At 51.7% G+C, this 13,861-nt stretch overlaps 1 protein-coding gene across 1 annotated transcript; it reads right to left on the bottom strand.

Moving 5' to 3' along the window:
- Positions 1-222: 222 nt before the first annotated feature.
- On the bottom strand, positions 223-13,834 carry DRC1 (dynein regulatory complex subunit 1; the record flags this gene model as incomplete). Its single annotated transcript, XM_079298267.1, has 13 exons — positions 13,694-13,834; positions 11,641-11,734; positions 8,718-8,830; positions 7,125-7,308; positions 6,273-6,410; positions 5,666-5,752; positions 4,705-4,827; positions 3,358-3,497; positions 3,133-3,267; positions 2,825-3,054; positions 1,578-1,738; positions 1,386-1,475; positions 223-246 (listed from the first exon to the last, which is right to left on the bottom strand). The coding sequence occupies exons 2-13, from the start codon at positions 11,671-11,673 to the stop codon at positions 223-225; spliced, it is 1,458 nt and encodes a 485-aa protein (XP_079154393.1). The 5' UTR covers positions 11,674-11,734; positions 13,694-13,834.
- Positions 13,835-13,861: the final 27 nt, after the last annotated feature.

The following is a 13,861-nucleotide window of genomic DNA, read 5'->3' as shown; positions in this document are numbered from 1 at the left end:
TGGGATTTTCCCCTCCTGGCTTAACCTGGAGGGGGAAAACCGGGATGTGGAATTTTCCCACCCCTCCTTCTTCCCGGAATTCTGGGGATTCCTGGATTCCTCAGATCTCCCCCACCTGGCTGCTGGTCTCTCCTTTGTATCCTAAGAACAGGAAAAATTCCAGGAGTTTCCGCAGGTCAACCTCGTCCTCGATTTGGAGGGTCTGGAAAAGTGGGAATTCCGTCAGTGGGGCAGAGGGAAATCCCTCTGGAAATGTGGGATGAGGAAGGGAGGGTGGGAAGGGCTTGGCGTGGGATACCCATGGATGGGAAAATCTGGGAAGAGCCTGGAGGAGTCCTCTGGGAATCCTCGGGATGGGCTGGTGTTGGGAATCTGGGAATGTTCTGGGTGGGAAGGGACATCAAAGCTCATCCCATTCCATGGGCAGGGACATGATCCCAAATGTTGGATGGTCCCAGGGATCCAGGGACTCTCTGGGAATTTCAGCCCAGCCAGGAATTCCTTCCCAAATCCCATTTCCCCCTTTTCCCAGGGAATTCCCTTCATTCCCAGCTCTCCCAGCCTGGCATTGGATCCATCCACATCCCAACTTCTCCCCAAGAGGAAATTTCAGGAATTCCATGGAAATTCAGGACCCCAGGAAGGGTCTCCCTTCTGTTTTACATCCCTGATTTCCATAAAAATCCCTGGGGATGGATCCTGAGTGGATCCTGATGGATCCAGGATTCCTGGATCCCAGAATCCTGGAATGGTTTGGGATGGGATCTATGGACCTTCAATCCCATCCCAGGGATAATTTCCATGATCCCAGGGTGACCCAAACCCACCCCCGGACACTCCCAGGGATCCAGGGATTCTCTGGGAATTCCAGTCCAGCCAGGAATTCCTTCCCAAATCCCATTTCCCCCTTTCCCATGGAATTCCCTCCATTCCCAGCCTGGCATTGGATCCATCCCCATCCCAACTCCTCTCCGGGAAGGAATTTTGGGATCCAGGGGCTTCACTGGGAATTTGGGACTCCAGGAAGTGTCTCCCTTCCCTTTTCCTCCCTAAATTCCATGGGATGGATCCTGAGTGTCCTGGATCCCAGAATCCCGGAATGGTTTGGGATGGGATCCATGGACCTTCAATCCCATCCCATTCCAACCCCACCACCCCAGGTGTCTCCAGAATGTGCTTGGATGGTCCCAGAGATTCTCTGGGAATTCCCTCCCCAAATCCCACCCCAAGCTCCCCTTTCCCAGTGGGATCCATTCCCCATTTCCTTTCCTCCACCCCTTTCCCAAATCCCGGCTCTCCTGGATCCCCTTTAGGCTCCGAGGGACCTTTCCCTGATCCAGCTGAGCATTCCCACCCCAATTCCTGGAGATCCAGCCCCAGCTCACCTCCAGGATGGGCTGGAGCTGCTCCACCATCTCCTTGGGCCTCACCACCTCCCGCAGCGTCCTCAGGAGCTTGTTTCCCACCAGGAATTCCTTGGGAAGAGCCACCGTGAGCATTCCTCATTCCACAGGGATCCACACATACACAAAAAAAGATATTCCTAAAAAAAATTCCGGATCTCCAGCAGCTCTCACCGACTCCTGGGTCAGCAGCTCCAGGATCTCCACCAGGGTTTCCCTGGGAATGTCCCTCCGGAGTGTGGCTCTTTCCCGGAGCTTTTCCAGCTTTTCCTTCCATCCCGATCCTTTCTTGGTGCTGCTCTTCCCTCCCTGATCCCGATTTCGGGATTTGATCCCTGAAAGTCACAGAGGGAGGAGGGAGAAGGAAATATGGAATTGTTGGAGTGGCTGGAAATTCGTGGGAAAGGAAATTCCTGGGATTAGAGGTGCTGATTGGGAGTGGGGAAATGGGGGAGAATGGGAAAAATGGGAAAAATGGGAAAAGTGGGGGGAAATGGGGAAATGGGAAAAATGGGAAAAATGGGGGGAAATGGGAAAATGGGAAAAATGGGAAAAGTGGGGGGAAATGGGAAAATGGGAAAAATGGGAAAAATGGGGGGAAATGGGAAAAAAATGGGGAAAAAATGGGAATAGTGGGGGGGAAATGGGAAAATGGGAAAAAATGGGAAAAGTGGGGGGGGAAATGGGAAAAAAATGGGGAAAAAATGGGAAAAAATGGGGGGAAATTGGGAAAAATGGGGAAAAAAAGGGGAATAGTGGGGGGGAAATGGGAAAATGGGAAAAAATGGGAAAAGTGGGGGGGAAATGGGGAAAATGGGGAAAAAATGGGAAAAATTGGGGGGAAATGGGGAAACCAAGGGAAAAATGGGAAAAATGGCGGAAAAATGGAAAAAATGGGTAAAAATGGGAAAACCACGGGGAAAATGGGAAAAATGGGAAAAAATGTGGAAACTGGGGAAGAAATGGAAAAATGGGGGAAAAATAGAAAAAAGGGGGGGAAAATGGGGAAAATTGGAAAAATGGGGAAAAATGGGAAAAATGGGAGAAAAATGGGGGAAAATGGGAAAAATGGGAAAACTGGGGAAAAAATGGGGGAAAATGGGGGAAAAACTGGGAAAACCGGGAAAAAATGGGAAAACTGGGGGGAAAAATGAGGAAACCAGTGGAAAGAATGGGAGAAAAATGGGAAAATTGGGGGAAAAATGGGGGGAAATGGGAAAAATGGGGGAAAAAAATGGGGGAAAAAACTGGGAAAACCGGGGGATAACTGGGAAAAAATAGGGAAAAAACTGGGAAAAACAGGGAAAAACCCCACTGGGAATATCCCTCGGAATGAGCCAGCTCAGGACTGGCGGCTCCTGGAAGATCCCAAGGATTGGAGGGACACGGGAGCGTTTTCCGGGGAATTTCGGGGGTCCCACCTTCCAGCAGCGCCATCGCCACCTGCATGGCCTCCTCCTTCTCCTTGTGGTCTCCCAAGGGCCCCACGTTGTCCATGAAGCAGAAGTGGGGCTCTTCCCACGGCATTCCCAGCTGCTGCACGTGGATGATCCGGTCGGCTTCCAGCGTTTTCCGCACCAGAGCTTTGGCCTCTTCCTCGTTCACCGCCCAAACCCGACGGAATTTCTCGGCGCTGCTCCGCGCCAGATCCCTGGGGGGGAAACAATCCCTGAGGGTTCAGATCCTCTGGAGGTTCCACAGGGGATGGAATTCCAAGTTTTTCCCCCACCTCATGCGGTTCTGAGTCTCCTGGAATTGCTCCGTGACGCGCTCCAGCTCCGATTCCAGGCTCTGCTTCTCCTCTTGGAATTTCTTCTCTTGGTTGGACATTTTGGTCCTCAGGACGCTGAGGGATGTCTGGAGTCTGGGAAAGGACAAAGAGCTTGGATTTGGGAATTGCCCAGCTGTGGGAAAAGCTTTTGGGAATGGGGAGATTCCCGGGATGGGTCTTTACCGGTTGATTTTCCGTTTCTGCAGGGAGCGGAATGTGGAATTTTCCACGTCCAGCTGCCGGAGAACTTCCAGGTTGTATTCCAGCTTCACCTGGTTCAGGTGGTAAAGCCCCTTCATCTGCTGCAGTCTCTTCTCCAGGAACTGGAATTCCACAGGGAAAAAAAAATAATCACAAAGACAAGCCTGGAATTTAGGGAAAACCCCAGGAAAGGCCTGGAAGGGTTTGGATTGCTCAGAAAAAAACAAAAACCAAAAAACCCCAACAAAACAAAACCCAAAACCAACAAAAACTAAAAAAACCCCAAAAAACCAAAAAACAAAAACCACAAAAAACCAAAAACGAAAAAACCCCAAACACCAACAACAAAACAACCCAACAACACACAAACAAAAAACCACAAAAAACTGGAATTAAATTCCAGCAGGGCCAAGGGATTTATTCCTTTCCAGAGGATGGAGCAAAGCCATGATCCAGGGTTTAATTCCCAAAATTCCACCTCAGGCAACTCCCAAACAACCATCAGGGAAGCCCTTCCCAATTCCAGTCTTTCCCAGCTGGGAATTCCCACCCTAAATCCCAATTCCAGCTTCAATTTTTGCTACCAAGAATTTTTTTCCCCCCATGAGCAGTGGGCACAGAGAATTCCTGCTCCTCCTCCTCCTTAGGGAATTCTGTGCTTGCTGGGATTAATATTTTACTGTTTGGGGAAGAAAATATTCCTAATAAGAAAAACTTTCTCTGGAACAACCTGAGGGATTTCTCCATTATTATCCCTGTTCCCAAGGCTGCTCCTGAACTGGGATAAAGTCATGGGATACAGAGAGGGAAAATTATCTCTGGATCCTTCCCCAGCTGCAGCTCAAGGTTGTTTTTCCAACATTTTCTGTCATTCCCTGGGAATGCTGAGCTCCAAACCCAGACAGCTCTGGGCACATCCCACACTCCCAGGTTATCAGGAATTGAGGGAGTGGAGCTGCTGGAGAGAGTCCAGGGAATGTGCAGCTGCTCCCAGGGCTGGGAGAGCCGGGAATGTGCAGCTGGATCAGGGGAGGATCCAGGGAATCCTCGGAGCCTTTGGCAGAGGGAAAGGAGAGCTGGGATTGGGGAAAGGGCTGGAGGGGCAGGAGCCAGGGAATGGCTCCACTGGGAAAGGGGAGCTTGGGAAGGGATTCCTGGCTGGGCTGGAATTCCCAAAGAATCCCTGGGAGTGTCCAAAGAAAGGTTGGATCACCCTGGGATGGTGGGAAGTGCTGGGATTGGAATGGGATGGGATTTGAGGCCCCATCCCAGCCAAACCATTCCATGGTTCCCAGTGGTGATTCCATGATCCGGGGCCGTTCCTGGTACCTGCACATCCTGCTCCAGCTGGAATCTGAAGCTGTCGTAGTTCCCCACGCTCTCCTCCTGCAGCTCCGTCAGCAGCTTCTCAAACTCCAGCGCCTTGTCCACCTTATCCCGCAGGAACTGCAGCTGAGGGAACAAGGAGAACCTCAATCCGCGTGATGAAACCCCATCCAACCTCATTCCAACCCATCCTAACCCCATCCCACAGAATCCATCTGAATCCAACCCCATCCAACCCCATCCAACCCATCCTAACCCCATCCAACCCATCCTAACCCCATCCCAACCCCATCCAACCCCATCCAACCTCATCCAACCCCATCCAACCCCATCCAACCCCATCCAACCCCATCCAACCCCATCCAACCCCATCCAACCCCATCCAACCCCATCCAACCTCATCCAACCCCATCCAAACTCATCCAACCCCATCCAACCCCATCCAACCCCATCCAAACTCATCCAACCCCATCCAACCCCATCCAATCCCATCCAACTCCATCCAATCCCATCCAACCCCATCCCAACCTCATCCAACCTCATCCAAAATCATTCAATCCCATCCAACATCATCCAACCCCATCCAAGCCCATCCAAACTCATCCAACCCCATCCCACCTCATCCAACCCCATCCAACCCCATCCATCCCAATCCCAAAAAATCTAGCTCAGTCCAGAGAACAGGAGCTCCAGAGGGAATTTCCTCTGGAATTCTCAGAAAAGTTGGAGCCAGGTGGGATCGAGCTCCACTCCCACAGGATAAGAGGGAAATTCCAGTGGGAATTTAATTGAATATTGGCAACAACTCCCACCTGGAAAGGGTTTTTCAGCCCAGGGCAGGGTGGAATCCCCATTCCAGGCAGGATTTAAATCCACACGGATTTATCTTCTGGGGGACATCCATCCATGAACTGGGTCACTCCAGAGGGAATTCCCAGCCCCCCAAATCCCCGGGGGGATTCACCTCCTGCTCCTTGTGGGTCTGCACGGCCTCGTTCCACCGCCGCCGGTTGCTGGCCAGCATTTCCCGCCGCTCCTGCTCCAACGATTCCTGCGGGAGGGACGGAATGCACGCCGGGAACAGGCAGGAATAACCGGGCACCTTCCCAAACCCCCTCCCGAATATCCTCCCCAAATCCCCTCCCAAATCACCTTCAGAAATCTCCTCCCCAAATCCCCTTCCCAAATCTGCGGGAGGGATGGAATCCACCCACGCCCACGATGGGAATAACCGGGCACCTTGCCAAATCTGCTTCAGAAATCTCCTTCCCAAATCTCCTCCCCAAATCGCCCTCCCAAATCTCCTTCCTGCCTTTTCTCTTGGTTTTCCTGCTTTTTTTCCTGCTTTTCCTGCCTTCCCCCCCATTTTTCCCACCTTTTTCCCTCGGTTTTCCCACCTTTCCCCCCCATTTTTCCCGTCTTTCCCCCCCCCATTTTCCCCACCTTCTCCCCCATTTTTCCCACCTTTTCCCCCCCATTTTTCCCACCTTTTCCCCTTGGTTTTCCCGCCTTTTCCCCCCATTTTTCCCGCCTTTCCCCCCGGTTTTTCCCGCTTTTCCCGGCGCTGTCACCTCGATCCGCCGCACGTGGTCCCGGTGGGTTCCCAGCACGTTCCTGCTCTGCTCCTCCATCCTCTCCAGCAGCTCCTGCACCTCCAGCCCCTGCTGCCTCAGGGCCTCCTCGTACTGCACATCCTTGGCCTCCAGCTCCTGGGAAAACAGGGGAGGAAGGGCTGGAATCCGCGGGAATTCCGAGGGAATTCCGAGGGAATCCTCAGGGAATCATCGTGGAGAAATCTGGGTGGGAAGGAACCTTAAATCCCATCCCATTCCAATCCCATCATCCTGGGATGCTCTAACCTTTCCTTGGATGCTCACAGGGATTCTCTGGGAATTCCAGCCCAGCTGGAAATTCCTTCGCAAACCCCATTTCCCCCTTTCCCAGGGAATTCCCTCCATTCCCAGCTCTCCCAGCCTGGCATTGGATCCATCCCAACTCCTCTCTGAGAAGGAATTTCGGGATCCAGGGGCTTCACTGGGAATTTGGGACTCCAGGAAAGGTCTCCCTTCCCTTTTCCATCCCTAAATTCCATAAAAATCCCTCGGGATGGATCCTGAGTGTCCTGAATCCCAGAAGGATTTGGGTGGGATCCATGGACCCTCAATCCCATCCCATTCCAACCCCACCATCCCAAGTGTCTCCAGAATGTCCTTGGATGCTCCCAGGGATTCTCTGGGAATTCCAGCCCAGCCAGGAATCCCTTCCCCAGCTCCCCTTTCCCAGTGGAGCCATTCCCTGGCTCCTGCCCCTCCAGCCCTTTCCCCAATCCCAGCTCTCCTTTCCCTCTGCCAAAGGCTCCGAGGATTCCCTGGATCCTGCCCTGATCCAGCTGCACATTCCCAGCTCTCCAGCATTCCCAGCACCTGCTGCAGCTCCTGGATCAGCTGGTTCTTCTGTGCCAGCAGCTCCTCGCACTGATCCCGCTGCTGCTCCAGCAGATCCCACAAATCCTGTGGGATCCTCAGATCCCCCGCCAGCGCCCACTTGGAATTGATCTCCTCCAATTTTTCCGAGCCCTGCTTGGCTTCTGCCTCCAGCTTTTCCAGCCTGTGGGAAACAGGGAATCAGGGAGTTGGGATTGGGCTGGAATTGCTCCAGACTTGGGGTCTTTCCCTTCCCTTAATCCCTCCCCTAAATCCTTTCCCTAAATCCCTTCCCTAAATTCCTCCCTTCCCTAATTTCCTTCCCTAAATTCCTTTCCCAAATCCCTTCCATTCCCTAAATCCCTTCCCTAAATCCCTGTATCCCACCCCTGTGTCCCATCCCAGAATCCCCAAATGGAATTCCAGTTGGAAAACCCCACGGAATCCCAACCACTCCCAGCACCTCCGTGTCCCCAAGTGCCACATCCCTGGGAAATTCCCATTGGAGCCACCCCCAAATTCCCAGATCCTGGAATTCCCAGCAGCTGATTAAGGAGATTCCCGCTGGGAATTCCCATGGAGCATCCTGCTCCAGCTTGGTGGAGCTCAGCAGGGGCAGGGGTTTGGTGTTTCCTGGCTGATATCCCAAAATCTGGGAATGGGGCTGATGGGAAAGAGGGATAGGAACGGCCAGGAATGATCCTGGGAATGCCAGAGGATGAAAGGGCTTGGGGACAAACCAGTAGGAAAAATTCCACTGCCAGAGCAGGATGGGCAGGGCCTCTCCAGGAATGTGCTGAGGAATTCCAAGGAGGAATTCCAGCCTGATTTGGATGGGATCCATGGACTTCAAACCCCATCCCACTCCAATCCCACCATCCCAGGGTGATCCAAATCCACAACTGGACGCTCCCAGGCATTCTCTGGGAATTCCAGCCCAGCCAGGAATCCCTTCCCAAGCTCCCCTTTCCCAGTGGAGCCATTCCCTGGCTCCTGCCCCTCCAGCCCTTTCCCCAATCCCAGCTCTCCTTTCCCTCTGCCAAAGGCTCCGAGGATTCCCTGGATCCTCCCCTGATCCAGCTGCACATTCCCGGCTCTCCCAGCCTGGGGTTGGATCCAGCCCCATCCCAACTCCTCTCTGGGAAGGAATTTTGGGAATTCCCTGGGAATTCAGGGCTCCAGGAAGAGTCTCCCTTCCCTTTTCCATCCCCAAATTCCATAAAAATCCCTCGGGATGGATCCTGAGTATCCTGGATCCCGGAATCCTGAAATTATTTGGGATGAGATCCATGGACCTTCAATCCCATCCCATTCCAATCCCACCATCCCAGGGTGATCCAAATCCTCAATTGGACGCTCCCAGGGATTCTCTGGGAATTCCACCCAACCAGGAATTCCTTCCCAAGCTCCCCTTTCCCAGTGGGACTCCCATCCCCCATATCCCATCCCTCCATCCTTTACCCCAAATCCCATCTCTCCTGAAAAACTCCAGAAAACTCCCCGGACCAGGCAGAATCTGGGAACTCATTACCAGCCTGAATTTCCCTTTGGAATCCAGCAGAATTCCCAAATTCCCGTGTCCTTCCCACTCACCTCTTCCTCTTCTCCTCCCGCTCCTTCTCCCGTCTCCGTGATTCCCGCAGATCCGCTTCCACCTGGACGTTGGTCAGCAGCTGCGTCCCGTGGAAAAGGAGCTTGGCCAGCACCTGCCAGGGGAGGGAATTCCCACCTGGAATGCGCCAAGCACGGATCCTTCCCGTCCCTGGGAATCAGATTCCCAAGGATCCAGCCCCAATCCCACTCCTGAGGAGTTCTCCTTGTGGTTTTTGGCCAAAAAAGGAGGAAAATGTGGAACAAAGAGGGATCCAAGAGGAAATTCCCATCGAATCCCAAGGATCCAGCCCCAATCCCAATCCTGAGGAGTTCTCCTTTTGGTTATTGGCCAAAAAAGGAGGAAAATGTGGAACAATGATGGATCCAAGAGCAAATTCCCATTGGATCCCAATTATCCAGCTGCAATCCCAGTTCTGGGAAGTTTCTCTCCCAGTTTTTGCCCATAAAGGAGGAAAACCAGGGAAAAGGACGGATCCAAGAGGAAATTCCCATCCCGTCCCAAATCCCACTCCAGGGATTTATCTCCTGGATTTCTGACCCATTATGTAGACACCCAGAGGGAAAACACGGAACAAGGATGGATCCAAGAGGAAATTCTGGTTGGATCCCAATTATCCAGCTGCAATCCCAGTCCTGTGGAGTTTCTCTCCCAGTTTTTGCCCATAAAGGAGGAAAACCAGGGATAAGGATGGATCCAAGAGAAAATTCCCTTTGGATCCCAAAATCCCACTCCAGGGATTTATCTCCTGGATTTCTGACCCATTATGTGGACATCCAGGGGGAAAATGTGGAACAAGGATGGATCCAAGAGGAAATTCTGGTTGGATCCCAATTATCCAGCCCCAATCCCACTCCTGTGGAGTTTCTCTCCCAGTTTTAGCCCATAAAGGAGGAAAACCAGGGAAAAGGATGGATCCAAGAGGAAATTCCCATCTGGTTCCAAATCCCGGTCCTGGGGAGTTTCTCCTGGATTTTTGTCCCATCATGGGGATGCCAAGAAGGAAAACATGGAGCAAGAAAGAATCCAAATAAAAATTCCCATTGGATCCCAAGGATCCAGCCCCTGTCCCAATCCTGAGGAGTTCTCCTTTTGGTTTTTGGCCAAAAAAGGAGGAAAACATGGAGCAAAGAGGGATCCAAGAGGAAATTCCCATCTGGTTCCAAATCCCGGTCCTGGGGAGTTTCTCCTGGATTTCTGACCCATTATGTGGACACCCAGAGGGAAAACATGGAACAAGAAAGAATCCAAATAAAAATTCCCATTGGATCTCAAGGATCCAGCCCCAGTCCCAGTCCAGGGAATTCCTCTCCCAGTTTCTTGGCCAAAAAAGGAGGAAAACTTGGAACAAGGATGGATCCAAGGGGACATTCTCGTTGGATCCCGATTATCCAGCTACAACTCCAGTCCTGGGGAGTCCCTCTCCTGGTTTATAGCCCATGAAGGAGGAAAACATGGAACAAGGATGGATCCAAGAGAAAATTCCCTTTGGATCCCAAATCCCCGTCCTGGGGAATTTCTCTCCCAGTTTTTGGCCCATCATGCAGACACCCCAGAGGAAAACATGGAACAAGGCTGGATCCAAGAGGAAATTTCCATTGGATCCCAATTATCCAGCCCCAAACCCAGTCCTGGGGAGTTTTTCTCCTGGGTTTTGCCCATAAAGGAGGAAAAACAAGGATAAGGATGGATCCAAGAGGAAATTCCCATTGGATCCCAAAACTTGGTCTTGTGAAGTTTCTCCTGGATTTTTGTCCCATCAAGGGGATGCCAAGAAAGGAAACATGGAACAAGGAAGAATCCAAATTAAAATTCCCATTGGATTCCAAGGATCCAGCCACAATCTCAGTCCTGGGGAGTTTTTCTCCTGGGTTTTGCCCATAAAGGAGGAAAACCAGGGATAATGATGGTTCCAAGAGGAAATTCCCATTGGATCCCAAATCTTGGTTCTGGGGAGTTTCTCCTGGATTTTTGTCCCATCACAAGGACACCAAGGAGGAAAACATGGAATGAGGATGGATCCAAGAGGAAATTCCAACTGGATCCCAAATCCCACTCCAAGGGAGTTTCTCCTGGATTTTTGTCCCATCAAGGAGAAAGCAAAAAGGAAAAAATGGAACAAGGAAGGATCCAAGAGGAAATTCCCATTGAATCCCAATGATCCAGCCGTAGTCCCAGTCCTGGGGAGTTTCTCTCCCAGTTTTTGGCCCATCAAGGAGGAAAATATTAAACAAGGATAAATCCAAGTGGAGATTCCCATTGGATCTGAAATCCCTCTCCTGAGGAGCTTCTCTCCCCATTTTTTGTCCCATCAAGGGGACACCAAGGATCCAAACCAGGGATAAGGATGAGATTCCCACTGGATTTCAAGGATCTGGAGAAAATTCCCACTCTGGAATTTCTCTCCTGAATTTTTGTCCCATAAAGGAGACACCAAGGAGGAAAAGATGGAACAAGGATGGATCCAAGAGGAAATTCCCATTCTCCTTCCCAAATCCCACTCCCTGGAAGTTCCTCTCCCAGTTTTTTTCCCATGAAGGACCCAACAAGAAGAAAAACATTGAACAAGAATGGATCCAAAGGGAAATTCCCATCGGATCCCAAATCTGGAGAGTTCCTCCCCCCATTTTTGTCCCATCAAGGCGACATCCAGGAGGAAAACCTGGAACAAGGATGGATCCAAGAGGAAATTCCCATCAGATCCCAAATCCCTGTCCTTGGGAATTTCTCTCCCAGATTTTGTCCCTAAAGGAGAAAAACCTGGAACAAGGATGGAGCCAAGAGGAAATTCCCATCAGATCCCAAATCCCTGTCCTTGGGAGTTTCACTCCCGTATTTTGCCCCTAAAGGAGGAAAACCAGGGATAAAGATGGATCCAAGAGGAAATTCCCAACCCTTCCTCACCTTCCCGGTCTCCTCGATCAGCCTCAGGCCCATTCCCTGCTCTTCCTCCTCCTCCTCCTCCTCTTCCTTCTCCACCTCCTCTCCAAGGGCTTCCCTGGGAGGAAAACGGGAAAAAAATTGGGATCTTTCCCACCCCAACCCATTCCCAATGCTCGGGAAGGGCCTGGATCCAATCCTGGATCTCTCTGCCCCCCTCAGGAGGGAGCAGGGATCCCATGGATTCAGAATTCCTGTTGGGAATAGAATCCACAGGGAATGTGACAAATGAGATTCCATGGATTCCCTGGATTCAGAATTCCTGTTGGGAATAGAATCCACAGGGAATGTGACAAATGAGATTCCATGGATTTGGAATTCCTGTTTGGAATATGATGCACAGGGAATGTTACAAATGAAATTCCATTAATTCCTTGGATTTGGAATTCCTGTTGGGAATATGATCCACACGAAATGCGACAAATGAGATTCCACAAATTTGGAATTCCTGTTGGTATAGAATCCACAGAGAATGTGACAAACAGGATTCCATGAATTTGGAATTTCCACAGGGAATATGGTCCACAAGGAATGCGACAAACGAGATTCCATTGATTCAATGATTTCGGAATTCCTGTTGGGAATGAGATCTACAGGGAATGTGACAAATAAAATTGCATGGATTTGGAATTCCTGTTGGGAATGGGATTCTGTTGAGAATAGAATCTACAGGGAATGTGACAAATGAGATTCCATGGATTCCTTGGATTCAGAATTCCTTGTTGGTATAGAATCCACTGGGAATGTCACAAATAAAATTGCACGGATTTGGAATTCCTGTTGGGATTGGGATCCACAGGGAATGTGACAGATGAGATCCTATGGATTCCAAATTCCCACTGGGAATATTATCCACAGGGAATGTGACAAACGAGATCCTATGGATTTGGAATTCCTGTTGGGATTAGGATCCACAGGGAATGCACCAAATGAGATTCCATGGATTCCATCGATTTGGAATTCCTGCTGGGTCAGGCTGGGGGGAAATGATGCTTTCCATCCCAATTTTCCCTAAAACCAGGGAAAAGTGGGATCCGCTCCCAGCCCCACCTCAGGAGCTGGATTGGGAATGGCAATCCCTGGAATTGGGAATCCCTGAGCTGCTGTGGGAGTTGGGAATTTTTGGGATCCAGGGCTTTGGGGACACTGTGGGGACAGTCCTGGGTCCCTGTCCCCTCCTTCGGGAATATTCCAGGAACTGGGAATGGTCCTGAGCTCTGGGATTGGATTTGGGATTGAATCCTGAGCCTTGGGATGGATCCAGAGTACTGGGAATGAATTTGGGATGGATCCTGAGCCTGGGATTGGATCCTGAACCTTTGGGATGGATCCTGGTCCCTGGAATTTGTTTTGGGATGGATCCCGAGCTCTGGGATTGGGTTTGGGATGGATCCTGAACCCTGGGATGCATCCAGAGTACTGGGAATGAATTTGGGATGGATCCTCAGCCTGGGTTGGGATTGGGATGGATCCTGAGGCTGGGATTTGGTTTGGGATGGATCCTGGTCCCTGGAATTGGGGTTGGGATGATCCTGATCCCTGGGTTTGCATTTGGGATGGATCCTGAGCCCTGGGATGGATCCTGAGCCCTGGGAATGAATTTGGGATGCATTCTGAGCCTGGGTTGGGACTGGGATGGATCTTGATCCTGGGATTTGGTTTGGGATGGATCCTGAGCACGGGATTGAGTTTGGGATGGATCCTGAGCCTTGGGATGGATCTTGAGCCTGGGATTGGGTTTGGGATGGATCCTGAACCCTGGGATGGATCCTGAGTACCGGGAATGAATTTGGGATGGACGCTGAGGATTGGATTTGGGATTTGTCCTGATCCCCGGGGTTGGGTTTGGGATGGATCCTGATCCCTGGGATCGGGTCTGGGAGCAATCCCGAGCCCCGCCTGGGTTCGGGGTGAGCCCCTGAGCTCCAGCCCTGTCCCGCTTGGGGACCCCCGGGCCAGCCCGCCCCTGGAGCACCGGGAGAATCCTGCGGGAACGGCGGCCCGGCCCGCTGCTCACCGGCGCCGGACATCCACGCGGCTGCGGCGGGCGGCGATCCGCTGCTGGCGCTGCCATTCCGAACCGGGCTCGGAACCGGCACCGAGAGCGGAACCGGCACCGAGATCAGAACCGGCACCGAGAGCAGAGCCGGGACCGAGAGCAGAACCGGCGCCGAGAGCGGAACCG

This window comes from Erithacus rubecula (genome assembly GCF_903797595.1).
Source record: "Erithacus rubecula genome assembly, chromosome: 2".
NCBI lineage: Eukaryota > Metazoa > Chordata > Aves > Passeriformes > Muscicapidae > Erithacus > Erithacus rubecula.
This window is presented reverse-complemented; position numbering and strand designations above follow the sequence as displayed.